The 26633-nt window shown below is 46.9% G+C and overlaps 1 protein-coding gene across 1 annotated transcript in view; it reads left to right on the top strand.

Moving 5' to 3' along the window:
- The window catches only part of SYNE2 (spectrin repeat containing nuclear envelope protein 2), a 270474-nt gene extending 244884 nt beyond the window's left edge, over positions 1-25590 (top strand). Inside the window, exons 99-115 of the mRNA XM_052647219.1 lie at positions 2328-2490; positions 8009-8196; positions 8726-8876; positions 9256-9438; positions 10875-11012; positions 11832-12026; positions 13609-13891; positions 14383-14451; positions 15357-15496; positions 18342-18456; positions 19178-19380; positions 20399-20599; positions 21554-21682; positions 22680-22871; positions 23596-23679; positions 24181-24227; positions 24555-25590. Coding sequence (XP_052503179.1) covers positions 2328-2490; positions 8009-8196; positions 8726-8876; positions 9256-9438; positions 10875-11012; positions 11832-12026; positions 13609-13891; positions 14383-14451; positions 15357-15496; positions 18342-18456; positions 19178-19380; positions 20399-20599; positions 21554-21682; positions 22680-22871; positions 23596-23679; positions 24181-24227; positions 24555-24777 — 2704 coding nt within the window. The 3' untranslated portion in view covers positions 24778-25590. The remainder of the gene's footprint in view (positions 1-2327; positions 2491-8008; positions 8197-8725; positions 8877-9255; positions 9439-10874; positions 11013-11831; positions 12027-13608; positions 13892-14382; positions 14452-15356; positions 15497-18341; positions 18457-19177; positions 19381-20398; positions 20600-21553; positions 21683-22679; positions 22872-23595; positions 23680-24180; positions 24228-24554) is intronic.
- Positions 25591-26633: the final 1043 nt, after the last annotated feature.

A 26633-nucleotide genomic window follows, 5' to 3' on the forward strand; every position in this document is an offset into this window, starting at 1 on the left:
CACAAAGTGTGTTCTCTTCATCACCAGGCTCCTTGGACTCCTTCCAAGCTTGCCTTCGTCATGGCACTATGGGGATAAAATATTTATAAAAGGACCGTGTGAGGGCCAATGCCATATAAATGAGGCCTTATTGTAGCAGTGTGTGATCCCAGTCATCAGTTATAAGAGCTTGGTGAGTGAGCATAGTGAGTGCTTGCTTTATGCCAAAGGCTTTATGTGCATCCCCTTGTTTGTCTCAGAAACCCCTACAAAGCTGATAATTTGCTGGTTAACAAGGAACCTGGGAATCAGGAAGGTTAGGTCCCTTGCTGGGTACACAGCTTATAGATGGTGCAGTGGGGCTCAGACTGGGGTCTGCTCCCTCGAAGCCTCTGGCCTGCACATTGCCCAGATGCCACCACCTTCCTGAAGCTGAGGGGACCTGAGAGTCCTGCTGGAGGTGAGGGGCTGAGGGAGAAGGATTTTCCCTAAATTGTAAAACTAACTGGAAATAGAACTGAAGCTAGAAATCATACCCTAAGGTTGATTGGGCTTCCCTGGTGGCCCAAATGGTAAAGAATCTACCTGCAGTGTGGGAGACCAGGATTCAGTCCCTGAATCAGGAAGATGCCCTGGAGAGGGGAATGGCTACCCACTCCAATATTCTTGCCTGGAGACTCCCATGGACAGAGGAGCCTGGCGGGCTACAGTCCATGGAGTCACAAAGAGTCAGACATGACTGAGCAGCTAACACACACACACAAGGTTGATTTTGTCAGTTGTGTGCTAAAAAGAACATAATAATAAAAACCCAACTCTCTGGTAATACGTAACTCTATGGTTTTACTAGGTAGTCATGTGGACTAGAGGTGCTCATACATATTTATTCATTCAGGAAATGTTTGTAAACACCTCCTGGCCACTAGGTGGTCTGAGGGTGTGCAGTGCACGCAGAGTGCCACCTGGCTGCTGTGGACTCTGCCTGGATGGGCACAGCGAATGAGGGATGCAAACACACTTAATGCCGGAGAGCCCCAGGGCTGTGGGAGCACATGGGCGAGAAGCCCCCAGCTCATCTCAGAACAGCGGTAGAAGCTGCGGGAGAAGGAAAGGGGAGCTGGTTTGTGGAGGGCAGGGCTGGAGGCAGACAGACCACCTGAGGAATTGAAAGGCAAGGTTTTAAACTGATATGTCAGGGTAGGCGAGGACTGTGGAAGGGTTTGAATGAGAACCGGACGCTTATACTTCAGCTACAGAACCAGAAGCTGGTAGGAGGGTGAGGGGGCAGCAGGAAGCTGTTCACAGGCAGTCAAGAAAGAGATGCCGGTGGCTGGGGCGGGCGGGGCACTTCCTGTGAGTTACAGTCAGTGCCCCAGTTTCTCTTTCCAGCACCGTGGGACGCAGTTCTGATAGCACCTCATAACGTGAGTATCAGTAAGTGGGAACTTTCCATTGTTGCCATTACCTCAAGTCTCTGGGATTAAAAAACCCACGGATTACCAGAGCAAGCCCTTACTTGCTCTGCTTGAGGATTTTCACATTGTCTGTGGGGATCTATCTGGAGATCATTTTCCCTCAGCCTCTGCATTACTCCCCCTTGACAGCACTTTGACGTGCCCGTGAGCTCTCTGTGTACGCTGATGCCAAGCGTGTTAGTTCACGTCTACTCCATGCCGAGCCAGGTGGATTGATTGGGTTAAATGGAGCTGGAACTGTGCTTGCTGACGGCGTGTCCGCCCCTCCCTTCTTGGCTCAGACAGCTGCCCCACGGTGGGCTGGCTCCTTGTGTACAGCACCACCAGCGCCTCAGGCTGGATGTGGTGGGGCTTGGCACATGCTCTGTGCTGACTCAAGGAGAGGGTCTCATGAGAGGCATCTAGGGCCAGAGACCTCCAGTAAGCCAGGCGTGTAACATCTTCACCCGTGATGGAAGGTCCCTGACTGCTGTGACCTCGGTGATACCCAAGACAGGAACTGGACAGAAGTCACGTGTGGTGATGTTAAGATGGAAAGAAAGAAATGGCATCTCCTGACTCCTCTGGAGCCCTGGAAAGATGCACTAGGTCTCAGGGGATCCCACCTTGGGAATGATAGGATTTTACATGTGCCTGAGTAGATTAACTCTTAGTCTGTTTAAAAATCAACCGCAACAGCAGTTTTGTAAATTGTCCCATGTTCTGTGAGAACTTGTATCTGGTGACATGAGCATTGTCCCTGCTATAAAATCAGTAACCAATGATGATTCCTTTTTTACTCTCCAACACGCTTATGGGTGCATTTTTCTCACCGCTAAACATTGTACTTTTGTTTTCCATCTCTCTTTTTTTTTTCCCTGCAAATATATTTAGGGTGAAGAAGTTGAAGGAGACCTTCGCTTTTATTCAGCAGTTAGACAAAAACATGAGCAACCTTCGCACTTGGTTGGCTCGGATTGAGTCTGAGCTTTCTAAGCCCGTGGTTTATGATGTCTGTGACGATCAAGAGATCCAGAAGAGGCTTGCTGAGCAGCAGGTGGGGAAGTGCGGAATGGGTTTTTTTCTGGACCCACTCACTCAGACCTGTCTCACGCTGGCTGTGTGTTCTAGCGGGTTCACATCCATGGTATTGGTTTGTTTCTTCCAGAGAAAGCTGACCACCTGTCTGTGTCCTTGGGGGTGTGAGGCGTCTGTCTCTTACACCCACACCCCACCATACATGTGTCTCCTTGTGAAATATTTTGAATAATGTTTAAGATGTAGACCTTAATTGTAGTGATAAATAAGGGGTTTTTTAATTTTTTATTTTCCTTAACTTTGATCTTTGTTTTTTGGTAACATAGTTTTGGCAATGAATTGAAAAAATAATAATTTTCCAACCAAAGAAGGTCTTCATGGGACAATACTTGATGGGTCTGATAGAGCTTCAAAACAGTAAGGGGCTCAAGGGGTGGGGAATACAGAGGACCAATAGCGGAGGAAGCCTGTCCTGTGGATGTTCTATACATTTCTGCCATCAGTTCTGTCCCCTCGTAGCCAACCCTGGAAATCCCACAATTTGAACACCACTGAGTCCTGCCCCCTTACCTGCTGGGTACTCTTTGGTCTCACTGACTTGTCAAATCCACTCTCCTGCCCTCCAAGGGTTCATGTTCAGAAACTCGTTCTCATATGCAGTGCCCAAGCTTCTCTTTATTTTTAAAATAGCTAAGTTTATGTTATTTTAGTAGCTTCCCTTCTTGTTTTTCTTAGCCCTGTGAACACATTCGGTTTTAACCATATAAAGTAATATGGTCGCCATCAAGTTCACAGACTTGTATGTTTTCTTCCTGTTTCCTCCAAAGCCTTGGTGTGTGTTTGTAACTCACCACGCAGGGGCGATTCACCCACATATCACAGCTGCTTGGGGGCTGAACCTTTTTCATCAGCTTATCATCAAGGCCAGAAGGCCACTCCTTGATGATAAATTCTCTTGAGTGCAGGTCAACATTTCATGCTCCCCTGAAATAGAGCTAAGTATTTGATAATACTCTCAACTTAGATCTTTATTTAATCCTATTACATTTTACTGTTTGAATAATGCCTAGTCTCTGATTTTTAAACTAGTATGATTTAGCAGTGCTCCAAAGTAAAAATACTGGTTTTTCCACTTAGTCTCAGAAATTTAAGTATATCTTTTCCATTTAGGTCATCTATATTCCATCTTTCTTTTGTGGAGAAATGAATATTGATAAAACCACCATGACACGGCAGAGATTTTCATGCCTTTTCAGTATAGTCACAGCTACTAAATATCAGCTTTAATTACAAGATTGACCCATTAGGTTGGATTTCTTTGAATAGTCTCTTCATAGACTGCCTTACATATAACCGTTTGCCCTGACTGGTGAGCTTTTTCAGCTAAATAGAACCAAAGCTGACAACATTTTTCCCCTTGAAGAATGATGGGCTAAATTTGGCAGGTGCTGATTATATAAATGTGTTAACATTTTGTAAATCTGACGTGTGACAAACATCATTAAATTGCAGGGAATTTATTCCCGAAAGTGTATAATTTGGAGCAGCTGCCATTCTCTTGGCCGTGTTTGTTCCTGTATTCTGAAATGGTATATAATTTTAATCTGGCTGATTTGAAATTTTCCTCTTCATAGAACTTAGAATCACCATCATGGAATTCTTATCCTTTGGCTATAAAACAAATTATGAAGTTAGTATTCAGGATCACATTGCTATAAAGAAATCAGATATTATATTAATTTCCTATTACACTGTCGCAAATTACTACCAATTTAGAAGGTTCATGCAAATGTATCATCTTATAGCTCTGGAGGTCAGAAATCTGGCACAGGGCTGAGGTCAGGGTGTTGCCAGGGCTACATTCCTTTCTGGAGGTTCGACTGTTAGTGTTGTTCACTGACTCAATGGTATCCAACTCTTTGTGACCCCATGGACTGCAGCCAGGCTGCTCTGTCCGTGGAACTCTCTGGGGATCAAACCCAGGTTTCCTGCATTGCAGGCAGGTTCTTTACTATCTGAGCCACCAGGGGAAGTTCTAGGGGAGGACCCGTTTGTTTGCCTTGAGTTCCTAGACGTTGCCCTCATTTTTTGGTCCGTGCCTCCCTCCTCCATCTTCAAAGCCAGCAACTTTGCCTCTCTCTCTGTCTTTCTCCCTCCAATTGTCTCTACTACTTTTAAGGACCCTTGAGATTCCATTAGACCCACCCAGAGAATCCAGGATAATCTCCCTGTTTTAAGGTTGATTGGCACACTTAATTCTCCTTTGCCGTGTAACCTAGCATAGCTACAGTTCTGGGGATAAGGACCTGCTTCTTAAAATGCTGATATTCTGCCTACCACACATGTCCTGAGGAAACCTTTAGTATTCTTATTTAAAATTTTTAAAAAGTATAACTTAACCTAGACCTTAAATGCTCGACCCAAAACCAAAAAATGTGTCCCACACAAAAAAGTATGGGCCATTAGAAAAAAACTTTACCTGTGTCGCTGCCACTAATTTAAACATAATAAGTTGCTTGATTACTTCCAGAAATAAGACCCAAGCTTGAGATCATCTAGTCCTCCCTTCTGCAGAAGCCCTCAGGTCCCCAAAGTGATTGAGCCGTGAGGTCCTTGGACCATCACCATAATATCCTTGGGAGCCTGGTGCAGAATGGGTCAGACCTTACAGAAGTCTTTTTGCTTCTCTCCTTTATGAGAAACTCTTTAGGTAGTAAGGGTTGTATTGTTATTCCTGTAGAATATGTATCATCTTCAAAATGCCAAGGAAGCAATGGCCACCTCTGTGACGTTTTTAAACCATGAACCACTTTCACTGAGTCTTCAGCATTTCTCTCCAATTTTCTTTGGCTTCTTGGTTCTCTGTGGAAGTGCCTGATGGTGGCCTGGGGGTTAATTATCCTGCACCCTATAATTACCAATAGTCCCCTCCCCAGTGGGTCATGTCAGCTTTCTGCAAAACCCCCAAACCACTTCCCAAGACCACCCTGCTGGACTTGCTTGACACCCCCAGCGCCTCCCAGGAGACAGTCTGGAGCCACTACCTGGGGTCCCGTAACACACACCGTGATTTTTGCCCTCTCACCCTGGTTTTCCTGTTTTCTGCTCTTTATTTCATCTTTTCCTGGTTCCTTGTGTGTTCTCATTCTTTCCGGCTGCATTCTCGGCCCTAGCTTCCTGCCTCCCCTGTCTCCCTTAGCCCTCTTCCAGCTCTAGTGCTCTGTGCCACCTGCTCAGGAACAGAAACACAAAGCAAACAGGCGCCCATGTTTCCAGAATTGTTGGCAACAGTCTTTCGCGTGGTTTTAGGATGTTTCTTAAGTTAGATTTATCTCTGCATTTGAACACTTTTGAAACCAGGGGCCTCACCACAGGTGCTAGGGGTGGGATTATCTCAGTTTGCAAAACGTCGCTTGTCTAGGACTTCACCAGTTTGTGTTTTAAAATAGAGTCCACTATTTATTTTCTACTTTGCAAGATGACTAGTTCACACTACAGTTGGCCATTTTGTGGTGTTTTAGAAGTTTGGGAAATTTTGAAAAACTTGGGGCTCCTTTTTTGCCAAGATGTTCGTGGTCTTTTATAAAGCAACGGAGAGCCCGTTTCTTGCCATCATCCACCCTTTATATTAATCAGTTTTCTTTAGCTGTTTCATTCAGTATAAGCTGAGTAGAAAATGTAGAAAGTGAAGTCGCTCAGTCATGTCTGACTCTTTGCGACCCCTTGGACTGTAGCCTACCAGGCTCCTCTGTCCATGAGATTCTCCAGGCAAGAATACTGGAGTGGGTTGCCATTTCCTTCTCCAGGGGATCTTCCCCACCCAGGGATCGAACCCGGGTCTCCTGCATTGGAGTCAGATGCTTTAACCTCTGAGCCACCAGGGAAGCTAGAGTAACTCCAAAGAGGCTATTAAAATACATGGCACTTATGTTTATCCATAGACTAGACTTTCTCAATGCTTTTCAGTCAAATCCTACCAAGCAAGGCCGGGGCAGGTACCATTTTTGAAAGGTAATTGTCAGTATTATTCATTTAACACCAGCATTAAGATTCCTTATTTGGCAAAACAGTTAAAAGGGACTTATCAATAGCTGTAAATTTTAAGGAAGCCTGCAGCAATTCTGTGAACTGGTGAGAATTCTTAAATCTGAAATTCTATTAAACCTAATAAGGCTAGTCTTCCACTGACCCCAAAATGACTGCCCCGATTACAGCATCTCAGACATTTATCCTAGACTACAGAGCTTAAAGAAAATCACCTGCATGTCTCTTTTCATAGGACATATGGTGACGAACTAAAAAAAAAACACATTTTCTTCTGAATGTAACTTTGAAGTACCCATTGTTCATAAGTTAGGATCTGTGTTGAGAACTGCTTGATTTAAAACTTGATTTGAGTGTTGGCATTTTGTTCTTTTGTTTCCACCTGGACACAGCATGAGACAAATGTGCATTTATCAGAAGAAGAGTAGGAAAACATTAGTCCTATCTAGTAATCCAGTCATAATCTCCAAAATTTTTAAATATTGAGATGACCTGGAATAAACTTCAGGCTGCCTTTCTGTAGACAATGGTAGACACTGTTTATAAAATAATCCCTCTTAAAATGAACTTTGTTGAATCCAGGGAACTTTTTGTCGAATCCAGCAATTCATTTAACTTTGTCTGTTTCGCAGTGTAGTTTGGGTAGTCAGATGAGTGGCATGGCCACATGATGGTTATCACAGAGTTTGGACATCAGGAGAGGACTAACTCATCTAGAATAACAAGACAAACAGGCTGCTCACCTCGCCCTCACCCAGCCCTGCCCTTGTGTGCAGAAGCTATACTCCCTGGGTGATAACTGAAAATGCTATGTTTATTCTTAAACAAGTTTTCCAGCAACCATGAGCTTTCTCTTGGTGAGAGCCTTCATTTTCCTGAATCAGCAGTGCTCTCCCCATCACGGGACAAGACCCCAGAGACCCCGCCCCCTCCCCCATGAGTTAGAGGGCAAAATCTCTGCCCCAGATTCTTCCCTTGGGCCCATGGAGCCCTAGGATGTGCTCGTGGGGAGGCTGTGGGCACTGTGCCACTGTGTGCACAATTTGGGGGGTCGACTGTATGAAGATAGCTCAGAACTCTTGGTAGATTTAAGAATCCTGTGACCCATAAAAGGTTAAGAGTTTGTGTTGCTGAAGTCTTAGGTCCTGTTCAAGATAGTTTTCCAAGGAAGACCTTCCAAAAGCCACATCTAAACTGGAGGCCCTTGAGATTGGATGGTGTGGAGTAGATCAAATGCCACCCCAAAGTCTAGGGTGGTGGGCTGTCAGGGAAGGGGACCCCCATTCCTTTGCCTCCTTCGCCTGGTCAGTTCAACGCCTTCATCCCCCAGTTGCCCACAGTTAGGCCTCCTGTCAGGTGCTGTAGCACAGGGGTTGCACAAAGGTGACTTGGCCTATATTGCGGAGTCCCAGGTAGAAATGCACACAGGACTGTGTCGCCTAGGCTGGAAGGAGGGGGGTCCTTTGATGCCTCTTCCTCTCCTGTTGTTGCAGGACCTGCAGCGAGACATTGAGCAGCACAGCGCAGGGGTGGAGTCTGTGTTTAACATCTGTGACGTCCTCCTGCATGACTCGGATGCCTGCGCCAACGAGACCGAGTGCGACTCCATCCAGCAGACCACCAGGAGCCTGGACAGGCGCTGGAGGAACATCTGCGCCATGTCCATGGAGCGGCGGATGAAGTAAGGGCCGAGCTGCCCCCCGGGTGACTTAAGTGTGGTCCGCCGACTCCGTGTTCCCGTCTGACCTATGTAACAGTGACCGTTAGCTTCACTGAGGGACGTGCTGAGTGCTGGCGGGGAAGGCTCAGTAGTGTGGCCAGTCCTTACTAAAGAAATCTTTCAAGGAAAGCATGATCAGGGTCATGTCTCTCCCTGGCTCTGCTGTGTCGTGGGTGTAACCACGGGTTACACTGTACTGAGTGTCCCAGCTCTGCGTGGTGGAAGACGCCTGTCTCCTGTTGGGTGACCACTGTGAAGCTGGAGTTCGGAGAGGCCCGGTGTTCCCAGAAGAAGGGTGTCCTGACTATGAAGCGATGTCTCTGGTTATTTCCTGGAAGGGGTAGCAGGATCACCCCCGCCCCCCACCCCCAGACATTTAGTACTGATGCATGGGGCCGGGGCTGGAAGTGGGACCGGTCAAGGGACAAGAAGCTGTACGAAAGCTCTGATTGGAATGGGCAGCTTGCATTGAGTTCTTTCCTTCTGTTAGAATTGAGGAGACGTGGCGGCTGTGGCAGAAGTTTCTAGACGATTACTCCCGCTTTGAGGACTGGCTCAAGGCCGCTGAGAGGACAGCAGCCTGTCCGAATTCCTCCGAGGTGTTGTACACAGTTGCCAAAGAGGAGCTGAAGAGGTTTGAGGTAAAGACCCAACCCCTCCCCTGCCCCCACCACCCCTTCCAGCCAGTGGTCCTGAGAAGCGGGGACTTGCAGGGCTCGGGGATGGCTACCGGGTCTTCCCATGAGTGGGAGGCTTTCCTGCCTCTAGGCAGGGCTGCCCAGTCCCCAGTCTGCATCGGCTGCTCCAGCGGCTTTGCAGGGCATTACTATTTTATGCCAACCACCCAGCCATGACCTTGAAAGGCTGTTCTCTGGTAGCATCAAAAGAATGAGTGAAGCTAGTGAATCGTGTCTTTCATTTGGGGATGGACACTTGAGGCAGGTGACCTGGGGCCTGGAAGTGGTGTCCTGGCACCCTGGAGTTGTGGCACTGACGGCCCCCCCCCCCACCGTGCTGCAGGCCTTCCAGCGGCAGATCCATGAGAGGCTGACACAGCTGGAGCTCATCAACAAGCAGTACCGGCGGCTGGCCCGCGAGAACCGCACCGACACGGCCAGCAAACTGAAGCAGATGGTGCATGAGGGCAACCAGCGCTGGGACAACCTCCAGAAGCGGGTCACGGCCATCCTGCGGAGACTCAGAGTAACCCCCTCTACGTCACCGGGTCATTTGTAGATGCTGGGGGGTTGTGGGAAGCTGATACTTGAAATCAGTCAGGCTTGTAACAAAAGCAGCGGGTAGAAGGTGTCTCTTGAGGCCTAAGCTGTCTTAACATTCTTCCCGTAGAGCCTTCCCCTCTGTCTAAGCCCAAAGCTGCCAAGAAAGCTGCCCTCCCCCTCCGCCAAATTTTTTTTTAAAGAAGTTATTTGCTTCAGAATAGGCTTGAAACTTTATGGGGTTTGTGTTACCAAATACATTGCTTTTTTCAGCTTCTGTCACCCCCAAGGGTGACACCCACACTGCCCAGGGTCTGGGGCAGCCTTGTCACTGGGTCTGGTGAAGGTACCTCTTAATCTCAGAAGAGGCCCACTTTGCCCATCTGCTCGTGTGTCCTGTTGGCTCTTGCACTGTGAGGGGATGGACAGAGCCCCCTCTGTATTGGGGGTTGGGGACAGTGACTGTTCTCCGAATTTTAGAGCAACTGATGAACCTCAAATGTTGGGTTTGGTTCTGGGGTATAAACAGTCACCTTAGAGTTCTGTAACTCCTAAGACATCATATGTCAGCCCTTTGTGAGTCCAGGTGTAAATTGATAGGACCTGTGTGGGTGGTGGCTGCAGGAAGTAATTTTAATCCTTGATTCTATTCTCAAGGCAGAGTGCTCTTAAAGCCATTCTAAGAAAAGGCAAATCTGGGTGTGTGTTTTGTTGTGTTTTTAACCTTCTCAGGGAGAAGAAATTGGCTAGCTTTTCAGACACTCCCTTGTGTTAATTTCTTTATCTCCTGCTAATTTGACTGTGACCAGCCAAAACCTTCACTTGGCACAGTGTTTGTCTGAGAATCAGCTGCCTGTCTCTGAGGTGGTAACCCGAGAGGCCTCCTGAATTGGAGGTGATAAATCTGGGTTTTCTTCCTTTGAGGAAAGACACTCGGAATTGTATCAGTGAAGGCAGATGGGGTGCTAGTCCAGGTTCAACCCCAAGATGGGTACTTTTCCATCTTGAAGCTACTAAATCCTTGGCAAGCAAAAGTTCCCATAGAAAGCTAACAGGTAGAAATAGGCAAATGCCTGGCCTGGACTTTAAGGTGGCTCCTCAAAGGACAGACTAGGAAAATCACTGACATAGACTAGAGAATTGTAGAATTTCCAACGCCGAAAGAACCTTAGAGATCATGGTCGACATTCCCACATCTCATTTACCAGCAGACACTGAGACTCAGAGAAGTTAGGGGGCTTGTTGGTATCATAGCCAGGACCAGACCCCAGGCTCCTGACCCCACAGTGGTCCCCTTGCATGCTGAGTGGGCCTCTGGGGGTACCCCAGGCTCCCCTTCCCCTGTGCTGAAAGTGACCTTGCTGTCTGCCTGAACTCCTGTTCTGCCATCAACACAAATGTGACCTTCTCCCCCTTTTGTAGCATTTCACCAACCAAAGGGAGGAATTTGAGGGAACCAGGGAGAGCATCCTGGTGTGGCTCACAGAGATGGACCTACAGCTGACCAACGTGGAACACTTCTCAGAGAGTGATGCTGACGACAAGATGCGCCAGCTGAATGTAAGGCCTGCTTCCCTGGCTCCTCCCCATAGAGTGCACCCTGTGGAGAGCTGGCCAAGAACAAACTCCACCTGACACCCTGAGAGCAGATTCCAGAGCTGCCAGAACAGCCAGACCCCATCCACCTGTGTCCTGCCAGGTTATCACGAGCAAGGATACCATTCCTTACAGTCCAGGGGTCATTGGAACGAGGCCCTTCATTCTCTTTGTCATTTATAATCATCCAAGGGGAGAACACTCTTGAGGTTCCAAAGAGAACTTCATTCATAAGATGCTGTTTCTCCAGCACTCAAGTCTGAGTACACCTGTGGGCTGTAGCAGGATGAAACTCTCTCTCAAGAGCATGGGATGGACTGGGAGATTGGGATTGACATACATACACTGTTGATACTATGTATAAAATCGATAACTAATGAGATCCTACTGTCTAGCACAGGGAACTCCACTCAGTGCCCTGTGGTGACCTAAACGGGAAGGAAACCCAAAAAAGAGGGGATATGTGTAAACATATAACCGATTCACTTTGCTGTGCAGTGGAAACTAATACAACATTGTAAAGCGACTATACTCCAATAAAAATATAAATAAGTTAATAAAAAAGAAACAGTAAGACCAGGAACAGATACTTCTCACATCCAAAAGCAGTAAATGTCCATTTGTGCCAGACCTTTAGAATTATTTTAATTGGAAATGTCAGTGCCCAAAAGGGGGAAGAAAAAACGTGTATGATCATTTAAAATTCTTAACTCATTATAGTCACTTAGTTCAAAATTGATGGAGCTAGAGTTTGAAATCCTTTCTTCTTCATCCTCTAAACAGGGTTTCCAGCAGGAAATTACGTTAAATACCAACAAGATTGATCAGCTCATCGTTTTTGGGGAGCAGCTCATTCAAAAGAGCGAGCCCCTGGACGCCGTGCTGATTGAGGACGAGCTGGAGGAGCTGCACCGCTACTGCCAGGAAGTGTTTGGCAGGGTCTCCCGGTTCCACCGGAGGCTCACCTCCCATGCGCCGGTAAGGGGACCGCTCCTCCCACAGGGCGCTTCTGGGCCACCCAAAGCTGATATTTGACTCCACTTTTTTAATACTTATTTATTTGGCCACACTGGATCTGAGATGGGCACACAGGCTCTTTAATTGCAGCATGTGGGATCTAGTTCCCTAACCCCAGGGATCAAGCCCCGGGCCCCCTGCAGCAAGAGCGTGGAGTCTTAGCCACTGGACCACCTTGGAAGTTCCTTGACTCCACTTTTAAAGACTGGGAAACTTACCATGTTATGGCTAACAGTAATTTGTTTTTTGTTTTTTGTTTTTTTTAAAAAAACCTGTGTTTTTGTTTTATTAAAGTATAGTTGCTGTACAATATTATATGTCACAGGTGTATGGTATAGTGATCCACAGTGTTTCAAAGTTATACTCCATTTATAGTTATTATAAAATATTGGCTGTGTTCCCGTGTTGTACAGTGTATCCTTGAAGCTTGTTTTTACCTAATGGTTTGTGCCTCGTACTCCCCCTACCCCGATGTTGCCGTCTGCACTACCCTCTCCTCACTAGTAACCTCAGTACTCTGTGTCTGCGAGTCTGCTTTAAGAAGCTGAGTTGAAAAATGTTCTTTCCACTCTTACTAATATAGAACCATACTTACTGAGGAGCTGCTATTTCCCAGTGGAAAGGATGGCCCTCCTGCAAGTTCTTGCTCCTCTTACCTGTCTCCCACGGGTTCCTCAGCACAGAGCTTCTCTGGCCTGTGTCCGTACCCCCAGGATATGATGATAGCTGTCCTGGTTTTGCTTCTGGCAATAACTTGGTGATGTATCGGCTTTTTCCTCTATCTTAATATTTGTGCCTTTCTAGTGCTTTATTCTCACCTTTGAGCACCAAAAGCACCAGCTTTCCAAAAAAGTTGTGATGTTTCCCTGGAGAGAGGCGCCTCTGGGACGTTCAAGTGGAGTCAAGGCCATTATGTACAGTTCACTGCCTCTGCCAGAAGTTTCGCTGGTGACCACTGACCAACACGATGGCCACCTTTTCTATCTTTATGTCTCCAACTTCTTTAAAAATTACCCTCAATTCCTTCATTTTATAGCATAACCATATAGAACCATTTTTCTTAAAGTAATTGTAACATAGGGGAATAAAATTCTGTATTTGGAACAGTAAGATTGGGGGATAAGAAGAGCCTGGTTCATGATGTTGTGAATTTCCTTTTAGAACATGCTAATGGCCTTTAAAATTGTTTTTTAATTTTCTGATTCTTAGATGAACCTACCATTAACCATCAGTGAAACTTTGTCCTCCGTTTACTTATCTTTTATATAAAGATATTTAACTTAAATGATCAAGTTTCCAGTTTTCCAAGGAAAGAAGGTAGAGTTTTGGAAACTATGGATTCTGGGTCCCACACTTGATACTCTAAATTGGAATAACCATAGACAGGGCCTGGGGACCTGATTCTTTTCAAAGTCTCCTCAGAAACACTGGTGGTGGCCATTCTCAGGAGCTGCTAGTTGGGCAGACTTAGCTGCTAACATTCCTCATTATGGCAACAGGCTATGATTTGGTTAATTCTAAAAACTGGACACCCCTGTTCTAGGGCTTGGAAGATGAAAAGGAGGCCTCTGAGAACGAGACAGACGTGGAAGACCCCAGAGAGATCCGAGACGACTCTTGGCGTAAAAGGGGAGCAAGTGAGGAGCCCTCATCCCCACAGTCCCTTTGTCAACTGGTGCCCCCAGCGCTGGGGCCTGAGCGCTCTGGCTGTGAGACCCCTGTCAGCGTGGACTCCATCCCACTGGAGTGGGACCACACAGGCGATGTGGGGGGCTCCTCCTCTCATGAGGAAGACGAGGAGGGCCCGTACTACAGTGCACTGTCAGGTATGGACCCAGGCGGCCAAGTTCTTAGTGCCCAAGCCACACGCCCAGCTCTTGGTAGTCAGAGTGCAGCCTGTGGTTGACCAGACATCCTGTGGCTTCCTGTGTCTGTCCTGCCCACCTCTGACCCTGAGAGCTGGCTTGTTCCTATTACTGATGGAATGAGGAAAAATAAAATCCACATTGGGATGTGAAGGCTGTTTGATGATGGCTCTGGATATTGGAGGCTCATCAGTGGACTTCTCAGTTGAGTTTTGCAGAGTTATCAGGGATTGTCTCTGTCCTTTCTATGCAGTTCCTCTCCCCCACCACTACTTTGGATGGTTAGGAGTTGGCTGAAAAAAAAAAAAATCCTGTTTTTTAAAATCTTTTAAATAAAACAGATGAAGGATAGTTACTTTTCTCCTCCCAGGTGACAATGTTTCTACTGTTTTAATACTTGGACATTCGTCTACAGCGCCTGCAGTGAGGAAAATGACATTGTTCTTTTTCAGATATAGAAATCCTTGAAAATCCTGAGGCATATCTTAACATGACCACAAAAACTTTGAAAGCGTCTTCTGGTAGGCCCCTGCCCATGCATGTGTCTCAACATGGCAGCGTCCTGTGGCACGCACGGCATCCTAAACCTCGCTCCCATGTCATGTCTGACCTCTGCCTTCTGTGGACACCATGCGCCTTGGTCCTTCGTCATGGTGTATTCGCACTGCCATACTCACACATAGCTTCGTGCTCCATGCAAAACCCTCCAGACCAGAGCAGTCTCCACACCATCCTTCTCCTGCCCCTCAGGCCCATGCGGAAGGGAGTTCTTCACGGTGCCTTTTTAAATTTTTCTCTCCACCTAACTCAAGTCCTTTGGCACGGGCCAAGCTTTCTTCAGGGTGGCTTGGTTTGGAACTACTACCTTGCTTTTGGTGATTTCCTGGGAAGAGGGTGGGGAGTGGGGGCTGAGGGTACCACTGCCTTTGCCACAGGAGAAGACACCTTCGTCTCCCTGACTTTCAGCTCTGTTCTTCCTTCCCTGCCCCATCCCCCCCTGCAGCAGTTGGCTAGAGCCACGAGCGCCCCTGGGGTCCTTGAATCTACCCTGATGTTCACTCTTCCTCGCACTCTTGAGAGAGCTTCAGTTCTCTCGGCCCCCAGACCCAGCCTTGCTGCCAGCGCCCCTGCCGCTAGGGCCCCCGGCTCCAAAAGGCCATTCATCTCACAGCAGATCACGTTTGTTGTGCTCCATCGTGAACCCACCTAGTGAAGGCCCAGTGTTGCTCAGTTGCATGAGTCTCATTTCATCCCCTTCTGGGACATACTGACATTTTGCAAACATGCATGCTTTGCAAGGAAAGCTGCAGAACTCATATTATACTATAACCTGATGCCACATTACCCATGACCTTTCTTTGTGTAACTAAATATGAATCCTTTGGTTGGAGAGAATGGACCGTCACTTGCCATTCTTCTGTTGCAGGCAAATCCATTTCTGAAGGCCCCTCATGGCATGTTCCTGACAGTCCTTCCTGTCCCAAGCGTCGCTACAAACAAATGGGAGGTGACAGGAGTGTTCAACCCATCCCCTCTGATTCCAGCACCCCTTATAAACCAGCCTATGTAAGTCTTGACCCCACTGAGAGTATAAGCCATGTCCATGAGTTACAGTTAAAACTTTTTTAAAGAGAGAGAGATTTTGGTATATACTGCATGTGCTCACCTGCCAGGCATATTTGGGGTTGGTTTTCCCATGGTGACATACTTCACAAGGACTCTGGCACAACTGACTAGACTTAGAGATGGGTGTCTGGCCAAACACCATCTTTGAGTGCTGACATAGGATGACCGTGCTTATTACTGTTGAGTCAGTCATCTGTGTAAACAGCAGAGAAGCAAAGTGGTGGCCTTCCTGAGCTGTTCCTGAGCTCCCAAACCTTTGATATATTCACCTTGACTATGGTAGGTCAGCTGGTAAAGAATCCACCTGCAACACAGGAGACCCTGTTCAATTCCTGGGCTGGGAAGATCCCCTGGAGAAGGGATAGGCTACCCACTCCAGTATTCTTGGGCTTCCCTGGTGGCTCAGTTGATAAAGAATCCGCCTGCAATTCAGGAGACCTGGTTCAATCCCAGGGTTGGGAAGATCCCCTGGAGGAGGGCATGGCAATCCACTCTAGTATTCTTGCCTTGACAGAGGAACCTGGCGGGCTAGTCCATGGGGTCGCAAAGAGTTGAACACAACTGAGTGACTAAGCACAGCACATACATTCTAGTCAAAAAATTGTGACTTCCTATAGACAGAGGATGAGCTGGTGGATGGCATCATTGACTCAGTGGACATAAGTTTGAGCAAACTCTGGGAGATCATGAAGGACAGGGAAGCCTGGCGTGCTGCAGTCCATGGGGACAACTGAGGGACTGAACAACAAATAGTAGACCTGGGTTTGATTCCCAGCCCTATGAGGAAATTGCCCTAGGGCTGTAAACACTTAAACTTACCTCTGTAAGCCTTCCTTACCTGAAGATAAACCTGCCTTACATAAAGTCAGAAAAGGAAATCAAATATCATATAATATCGTATATATGTGGAATCTAGAAAAATGGTATAGATCTTTTTTTCAAAGAAAAAATAGAAACACAGGCATAAGAGAACAAAGATATGGACACCAAGGGGAAAAGAGGGAATAGGATGAACTGGGAGATTGAGCTTGACATATACACACTACCATGTGTGTGTTAATCGCTCCGTCGTGTCCAACTCTTTGCAACCTCATGGACTGTAGCCCACCAGGTTCTTCTGCCCATGGGAGTCTCCAGGCAAGAATACTGGGGTGGGTAGCCATTTCCACCTCCAGGGGATCTTCCCAAGCCAGAGATCCAACCCAGTCTCCTGCACTGCAGGCAGATTCTTTACCGTCTGAGCCAGCAGGGAAGCCACCATGCATAAAATAGATAAATAATGAAAACCTACTGTATAGCACAAGAAACTCTCCTCAGGACTCTGTGGTGATCTAAATGGGAAGGAAATCCAAAAAAGAGGGGATATATGTGTACATACAGCTGATTCACTTTTCTATGTAGCAGAAATTGGCAAAACACTGTAAGGAACTATACTCCAATAAAAATTCATTTAAAACCAAAAATCTACCTTACATAATTGTTGCTAGGATTAATGTGTATGAAAATATAAATAAGGCCCTCAGAAGTGGCCACCAGCATTATTATCACTACGGTATACGGTTTGTTGTTCTTGTTGTTCTACCGGTGACTGTTTCTTCTTGGTTACAAGTTCCTCAGGCAACGTAAGTCCTTGCCACGCTCTGGTTACACAGCTGTTGGGGGCCAGCCAAGCCTAGGATTTAATGTTGGCCCCAGATCACTCTCAGTACCAGCAAGTCGAAATTAAAACGTCTCATACATTTTTAGTGTCATCTCTTAGAGAACCCAAAAGTGAGGTGAGCATCACTAGATTCATCTCAAAGTCCCCTCTGCATGTAGGAGTGAATGTTGCTAGACAGCAGAGAAGATTCTGCCTAAACATGGTCAGAGCCTAGTCATTTGATAATGGGTTGTCCGTACCCAACTCAGAAACCCTTCAGCAAGCAGTTAGCATTTTAACTCTGTCCCTTTGTGGTGCACAGTAAGACCCGATGGCCCCAGGGAGAGACCCCCGCACCTCACTTTTTGTTTTACACCCAGGGCATGTGGTATGGCCTCTGCAGGTGACTATGCTTGTGTTCTTTCCTGCTCACTTTCAAAAGCTCAACCCTTTTTGGATATGTCTGCAACCACAAATCTGAGGGGTTTTTGGCTTTTTTTTTTTTCCTTTCATTCCACACAAATAGACCATATGGACACAATCCAAAAAAAATGACTTTTCTAAGAAAGATACGTTTATTTTGGGGAAGGCCTGAGGTAGCAGCGCAATCAGCTCTGTAATAACAGAAGAGTTGGTGTGTGTAGTGAAAGGTAAAGGTTTGTCACGAAGGGCCCTAGTTGGCAAATTTGTGCTCTGCTTCCAATTCCTGGTGATGATAATGCCAACCAGTTCTACAGAGCGACTGGGAGGGATAATGAAAATTTTGTAAAAAAAAAAAAAACTGTGCAAATGTAAAAGTGCTAACACAGTACAGTCTGGTAGGCTCAACAATTGTTTGGTCTTTTTGCACAGTTCAGTAGGGGAGCATTAGGAAGCCTCACATTAAATCAGGCCATTCTGTTCCCAACACTGACCTCTCACCTGCTTCCCCCTCCCTGGGCCTTTGATGAGACTTTACTTTTGCCATCAGTTCTGCTCCTTACAAATGCTACCCATACACTTAAGTGCCTCTGTATTACCAACAAGTTACCCTTTGAAGGAAAGGGCTCCTGTATCTTCATTTCTTACCTGTTAATATGAACCAAGACAGTCTTCAGACAGCCTTTAAAGTTTATAGATGGTAATGTAAAAATTGTCTCATTCTAGGTAAAACTGCTGTTGTCTCCAGGGACTGAAGGTGGCAAGGAAGATCCAGGGATTCTGACTGGCAGTGCACAGCAGGAAGACGAAGACCTGGCCGCCCTCACTGGGCAGCAGCCAGGTACAGTTAGATCAGGCAGTTGTTCAGAGGCAGAGACTATGTCTTGGGTTGGTTGGACATTTACTCTAAGTCTCTGCTCAACAGAACATTAACTAGGAACTGACCAATTACCTGATTCACCAAACTGCTGAACTTGACCTACAGCAGCCAGTGTTATTTTGGATCCAGCTGACTTTATTTATGAACAAGTTCCTAGGCTATTCACTTTACTTTCACAACTATTCTTTAAATATTGACAAAATGAGCCTCATATGATGAAGGGCCTGTTTGCACCTGCATGACTTTGTGTGTAAAGATCAGACATGAAGATGATGATCAAAGTGTGTGTCAGGCGTCTCCTTTTATCGTAAAAGTAATGACTCAACTAAGTCAAGTTCATAGCATTGACCTGATCACTCATGGACAGGAGGACAGAGCATCTTAAATACATCATGAACTGGAGTGTTCAACATGGGGCCACATCGCATCTTGGCAACATGTTGGGCCTCTTAGCCACTCCACACCTTGTCCCAGGCCCTGTGAGAGTACACTGTCACAGGCCTTGAACCAGAGCGGAGGAAATGTGCTGTTCCACACTCAGGGGAAGTGCTAGCCCCCAAACCCTGGGCCTCCTGCAAGGAGCATCACCTCCAGGTTTTATCACCGTGACCCTGAATTAGTTGGAAGCAGAGAAATCTGTTTACATTATTGCTTCTTTTTATTGGCGGCTTTTTTATTCCAGGTGCCTTTGACAGATGGGAACTGATCCAAGCACAAGAACTTCACAATAAGCTCAGGAAAAAACAAAGCCTGCAGAAGCTGAACTCTGATATCAGCAACATCACCCCTTGGCTGGAAAAAACTGGAGCAGAGCTGGAGACATTAAAGCTGGCAGAACCTCCCTCTGATATGCAGGAAATGGAACTCCAAGTGAAGAAGCTGAAGGTGAGTGAGAGTGTGGCAAAAAAGAGGACTTCAGAATGCACGTGCAAACACTAGCTGTGTGTACGAGCACGTCACATCTGCTAGCTGCGTCGGGGGTGGCATGCACGCAGCGTGTGCTCAATAGTCTTTCCTGTTTCACTTCTGTAACCAGCAAGGAGACGGATGAAGATTTGTATTTTAATTCAGAGGAGCATCTCCAAAGGATCCCAAAGCCCAGAGCAGTGCTGGGGAGGTGCAGCTCTGATCTGACTACAGAGGGACCCCTAGACTCTTATGGAGGCACCAGTGGCCGTGGGCAGGCAGCTTAGAAATACCTGTCCAAACTATGTGCAGGCAGCACTGGGGGTGGTGGTGAGAGTGGGGAGGAGGACAGCTTACCCACTGACAAATTCTGTAGCCTGATTTGTAACTCAGATCAGGAGTTACAGCGGAGCTGGCACCCACACAGTCAGCCCTGGCCCCACCAGAACTAGCCCTAGGAGAGGGGTGGTTTGAGCCCTCCACTTTGGGGGTGCTCTGCACATGAGCCTGGTCTCCTAAGAGGACCCAGGATAGGAGTTTTGGGGTATCCAGGCAGTCTTCACATTTGTACTATTGTTTTACTTTGTGCCTTGATAGATCAGGGGTTACCATTCATTCTAAGAAATAACACTTTTGTGATACCTAAGAGGCAAATGCTGGATAGCTTCATGTGTTTTACCTGGAAGACTTTAAATCTGATCCAGAAATGTTATTAAGCCAAATAGAGGTCAGGGGGTCCATTCACACCTCCAGTATAGCTGGTCCACCAGGAGACAGGCCACCGCCCTGGGCCTGGCCAGCTGGCCAGCCAAGTTGTGACCTTGTATGGCAGCTCCCTCACCTGATGCCTGTCAGCCAGTCACAAGCCATGCTCCTCTGGGATCCAGGGCCAAAGCTCGGAGGACTGTCTGGAAGATCTGTTCCCCACAGAGGTTCAAAATGAACCCTACATCACTGTTTTCAGAGTGCCTGACCCAGCCTTTTCCCTCTGTGGCAGGAGATACTGAAAGCCTTTGACACCTACAAGGCCTTAGTGGTCTCTGTCAACGTGAACAGCAAAGAATTTCTGCAGAGCGAGAGCGCCGAGTCCAAAGAACTCCAAGATAGAGTCAGCCAGCTGACCCTGCGCTGGAACACGGCCCTGGGCGCAGTGGAGAGCTGGAGAGAGGGTTTGCGGCAGTCGCTCATGCAGTGCCAGGTATGCCGACTCAGCACCCAGCCAGTGCCCAAGGCCTCGTCCGGGGCCCAGCCAGGCCCACGTGGGTGGGAGAAGAGGTATTTTTATCATTGTCAGGCGGCTCTGGCACAGCCAAATATGGCTTGTGCTTAAGAAGCATGTGCTTTACCATTTGTCTCCCAAGAGGCCCACCGGCTGTCTTCTCAGATACCTGATGCTCACTCTGCGTTTCCCACTCTGCCGCCCAGGCCCACCCATAGTATATGGGTTCCAGCAAGCGTTCCAGTAGGTTGGAAATGTCACACCAGCACTGCACCATGTCTGTCCTTTTGCCAAGAAGGCTGGATGGCAGAGTGATTAAGAGATCTGGCCCTGGAACAGGGAGCAGCTTAACCCAGCTCTGTAGCTTTAGTAGCTGTGTGACTGTGGGGAAAGCACTGAACCTTCTAGACCTCGGTTTTTTCATCTGAAAAATGGGGATAATTCCAGTGCCTACCTCACAGGGTATTTTCTACAACTCTACATGTGTAACCTTGTCCCAGCACCTGACACATAGTAAATGGCCAGCCCGGGTTAGCTCTGGCCCCATCTCAGAGAACAGGCGCCCACCACCGAGCCCACGTGCAGCCCTGTCCCTGGGCCATAGTCTGTTCAGTTGAGGGGTCTCCCTCGATCACTGAATCAGCACATTCATTGAGTAATTTGTGTGGGGCATGCTGACACCCACCTTCCAGCTAACACTTTGCACTTGGCAGAGTTTAGCATGCCTCCTGGGACGTGCCAAGTGCTCTCCTGTCCTGCTTCCCCTCCTTTGGGGGGGCCCTGGCATCTAGTTTAAATCTGGCTCTTTTAATCTCTGAATATAACCCAGAAGAGCAAGTGATATTGATGGATTATCAATAGCAAGTTGCTTCCCAGCACACCTGCCTTCACAGACTGAGAAAGGGCAGTGCTCTGATGTCTGTTGTTTTTAAGGACTTTCACCAGCTGAGTCAAAGCCTGCTGCTGTGGTTAGCGAATGCTGAGAGCCGGCGGCAGAAGGCTCATGTCACTGACCCGGAGGCAGACCCCCAGGTTCTCCTGGCATGTCAGGAAGAACTCGTGGTAAGTTTCCTCCTCAGGGACCCTGCGCCACCACTGGCCTGTGCAGGACCTCAGTACCTAGTGGCCTCACCTGGCATTTCTGGAAACACTGTCCACTGGTGTTCTGCCCTCATGTTCCAGGTTGGCATCCCTCCGCTGAAGTGGGATGAACGCAAGGGTGAAGCGCCGTGGTCCGGAGCAGGAAGTCAAAACTGCTTTAGAACTGGGGCTGTAGGCATTTAGCAATATCCTGGGAACCTTAAGTCCGTTTAAAGTCTTTCTCTCTTGTGAATAGAGCTCATTTGGGAAGAAATACGGTGTTTGGTTGCCCTACAGCCCTGGTGAGCTCTCTGAATTTTCTATATCCACACACAGTCTTTTTCCTGGGGGATAGTTGTGTTTGTGTATATTTCACCAACAAGTGAAGATGAGACCCATATATTCTCACTTGCACTCAGGGTGACATTTTTATCCATGTATTTATATGTGGTTTAATATTTTAAATTTAATCGAAATGCTGATCACTGTTTAAAAAATATTTTTTGTATTAAAATCTTTGTAAAGCCCCACTCTCCAGAGCAGTGGACTTTTAATTGCTTTAAGTAGACACATATTGTCTAGTGGCTACCACTTTAGACATCGAGCAAGACAATACAAACAGATTCACTTGCTCCCTCTCTTTCTAACCATAAGCTGCGCTCTCTCAATTTATCCACTTTAGATTTTCTCTCGACTTCCTGCCATTACTGGATGAGGGCCTAGTCTTCCCATTTCCTCTAATTTCCCCACATCACATCTCCAGAATGACAAGGAATTTGAAAAAATAGCAAGTTGCTCACACTCCATTCCTGTCTAGATGATGCCAGGCTTGGGGACCAGCAAATAGGAGAAGGGGGTGTTCTGGATGAGCACCAGCCACCATCCATCCCGGAACTTCCCCGGCACTGAGAAAGCTGCTTCCAGCCACACTCGCTTCCCTTTTGATGAGCAACTGTTTTACACACTTTTTTATTCCTAGCAACTGGAAAAGGAGCTAGTGGAACGTCAGCCTCAAGTAAACGCCTTACAAGAGATTTCCAGCACCCTGCTTATCAAGGGGCATGGAGAAGACTACATTGAGGCTGAAGAGAAGGTCCATGTTATCGAAAAGAAACTCAAACAGTTACTTGAGCAAGTGTCCCAAGACTTAGTGTCCTTGCAGCGAAGCCAGGTGAGTCCCCTTGTTGCTCTTAAATATGAAATTGTCCTGTTAGATGCAAACGGAAAAGCTACGTTACGGCCCTGCTAGGGGAGGGAGGAGCCCTGCCCTTCTCTGCCGTGTGAACAAGTTATGAAAGCTCTTTAAAGTCATTTTGTCATCTATAATGAGGTAACAGCAGCACCCATCAGTGTGGCTGGGGAGCATGTGGAAAACAAGCCAAGTCCCTGCATCATTTCTGCCTTCATGCCCTCGCTTGTCTCACGTGCCAGTTCCTGGTCCTCTCACTGTCCTGGTCCTCTCACTGTTCTGGTCGCTGTCTTCTGACCACTCTGATTTGTCTACCTTCTTCTCTAAACTGTGATTCAGCCCAGAACAGGTGACTCACCGGATGTAGAGCAGCCCCTCCCCTACATCCCAGAGTACACCTCTCCTCCTGTGCAGCCCAGATCACGTGGCCACGCTATTACACCACGTGTCCAGCTGTCTTTCCTGCTCATGGAGGCTGTGGGTTTTTAATGCATGTGACTGGCCTCACCTTGTTTACAGTCCCTCTAGTCTTAAGAAAGGCCATTTTAGAAGCGGGGAGTGAGTACACTAGAAGAGCCTCTCTTTCTAGAAAGATCAGAGTCGGGGAGGGGTAAGCGGTACCGTGAAGAAACCATAGGAAGCAGGTTCTGTGCTCTTGAGACTTTTCAGAGCCTTCCGTTCCCCTGAACTCTTGTGTGGATTTCAGAACCCAGACTCACCTCTGCCCAGTGTGGATGAGGTAGACCACGGAGAGCCTCTAGCAGCATCTGCACCAGCTCCCCAAGCCAAGGTGAGAGCCCCTTTCTCAGGGGAACCACACTAGTTACTATTGAAAGTTACTGAAATGACAGGGACTTGGACCTCCAAGCCCCCTTCCAGTATGTCACCATAGTGCAGATTTCTGCTTCAATCTGCTGATCAGTGGAGTGGCTTACTCCAGAGATTTGAGTGGAAAAAAGAAAACTTTGAAAGACCTGACTGAAAAGCTGTTCTCTGTGCTCAGTACTCTTCCCTGGGATTGTGGAAGTTGGCAGCCCTCTGGGCACTGCTGAAGGGGCTTCTTGATCTCTCCATCAGCAACAGCTCAACAGGCTGGAAAAGTGCTACTCTTGCTAGTTTAACCCAATATTTTCTTGCCTCAGAGTGTAATCTCGAACATATTACTCTAGTCTCAAAAGCTTGGCAGGAGGACAACCTAAGAAACATGTATAACTTAAGAAGAAAGAATGTTTTATCATTCACAGAACTAAATTATCTTCCATTTACTAATTGGATTATTTTTATCCAGCAGTTCGAAGCAGAGAAAACTACAAAAGAGAAGAACAAGCCCGCCAGCAGGTAACAGCATCACAGCAACAGCAGTGGGTTCCTGCCCTAAACTCTCCCCCAGCAGGCTTGCCAGTGCCTCTCTCAAGGTCTTTGTAAGAACTGCTTTCTACATTTAGAAGGGGTAGAGCTAGGTTTCTCTTCCGTACTGGCTCCTAGTTTCGGAACTTGGAATCTTTCAATTGCAGCATGCTGGCTCTAGTCCCCTGACCAGGGGTCAAACCCAGGCCCCCTGCCTTGGGAACATGGAGTCTTAGCCAGGTCTTGACACAGGCAGGGGCTCAAGTGATGGGAAGTCTCCAGAAACTCCCAGTCAGCTCTCACCTCCTCTGTTGCCAGGGTGCCCGATCCCGCTGCCCCCGAGAGCTCCAAGCCCCAGCGCTCCTTCCTTTCTCGGGTGATCAGGGCGGCGCTGCCCCTCCAGCTGCTCCTGCTGCTGCTGCTGTTCCTGGCCTGCCTGCTGCCTTCCTCCGAAGAGGACTACAGCTGCACTCAGGCTAACAACTTTGCCAGGTCCTTCTACCCCATGCTGCGGTATACCAACGGGCCACCTCCGACATAGAGGCTCGGCCTGGCCCGCAGTGCCACGCCGCCAGCCTGTTGACTTGGTGTCCAACCTGTGAGTGATGCTGAGCATTGGTCCAAGGGCCACCAGCTGTGGATGTCTCCCTCTGGGCTTGACTTGGGAGAGCTCTCTCGGGACCCTGGGCAGCAGTCACTCCGGGCAGTTTGGCAAAGCTCAATTGATTGGATTCGGGATCTTTGGAAACAGCAGTTTCCTGAAGAGCCAAGCACTTTGTGAATTCTGATTTGTCAAACCACATAATTAAAACGTAGTGAATACGGTCAGTGAACAGTAGTATTCATCACATAGTATATATATTACAGAAACAAGCAGATTCCACCTTGAAATGGTTCAGAAACTCACACACCCTTGGCTGACTGATTGAAACAATCATATTTAAGATGTTTGTTTAGAATTAATTTTACTTCCATCAGCAGCAATCTTGAGCTACAGGTTATAAAACCAAAATGATCTGTTCAGTACTTAGGTCTGCTCTTTATACTGCTTTAAATTTTTAAAGAAATTATATTGCATGGATGTGGTTATTTGTGCATATTTTTTAACAATGCAGAATCTGTATGAATAATGTAAACTTTGATTTTTTTAAAACAAATTTTAGCTTGAGCTTTTTTGACTAATGTACAGTAAATGCCAAACCACGGACTTGATAGGGACATTTTTGTAAGTTAATTTTATAAGACTTTTTCACACTTAAAAGTGATGCTTCAGGTTTTAATTGTTTGACCATGGGGGACTGGTGCAGAAACTTGAAGCTGTTTGTGGTATGTACAACTCAGATGTTTCTCATTAAAACAAAACAAAAAGCCATACCTTCGTCATAGCGGATTATATTTACAAAGCCATTAAATGTCATGCGTAATCCTCCATAGAGCAAAAATTATTTTAAAAATATTTGAGGGGATTTATGTGTTTTACTATTTTTGAGCTAAGATTTATATTCTACTGTTTTGTAGGGGTGATGAGGGCAGCACAAGCTGGATGTGAAAGGATCATTTCACTCAGATTTTTTATCCCCAGCTCCCTCCAGAGCCAACTAACACATAGTGTTTAATGAATGTTAACAGACAAAGCCATCTGCCTTTCCTACAATTCCAGCACCACTGTCTATTTCCCACCCAAATGGAGTGTGTAATGATAAGTTACTGATCCAAATGGAACAGAATAGAGAGCCCAGAAATAAACCCACACACCTACGATCAATTGATCTTCCACCAAGGAGGCGACAATATAAGTGGGAAAAAGACAGTCTCTTCAGCAGGTGGTGTTGGGAAAGTTGGACCTCTGCATGTAAATCAGTGAAGTTAGAACACACCCTCACACCATGCACAAAAATAAAATGGCTTAAAGACTTAAGACATGATACCGTAAAACTCCTAGAAGAGATCATAGGTGAAACATTCTCTGACATAAAGGGCACCAGTGTGTGTTTGTTTTCTTAGGTCTCCCAAGGCAATGGAAATAAAATAGAATCTAATCAAACTTAACCAGCTTTGGCATAGCAAAGGAAACCATTTGACAAGAGGACAACCTACAGAATGAGAGAAAGTATTAGCAAACGATACAACCAACAAGGGCTTCATTTCCAAAATATACAAACAGCTCGTACAACTCAACAACCAAAAAAACCCAATCCAAAAATGGACAGAAGACCTAAATAGACATTTTTTCAAAGAAGAAATACAGATGGCCAATAGGCATGGGAAAAGATGCTTAACATTACTAGAGGAAAGCAAATCAAAACTACAATGAGGTACCACCTCACACTGACAGCCATCATCAAAAGGTCGACAGTGCACCCTGCGTTCATGGCAGCACCATTCACAATAGCCAGC

Source organism: Budorcas taxicolor, chromosome 10, assembly GCF_023091745.1.
Source record: "Budorcas taxicolor isolate Tak-1 chromosome 10, Takin1.1, whole genome shotgun sequence".
In the NCBI taxonomy this organism is placed as follows: Eukaryota; Metazoa; Chordata; class Mammalia; order Artiodactyla; family Bovidae; genus Budorcas; species Budorcas taxicolor.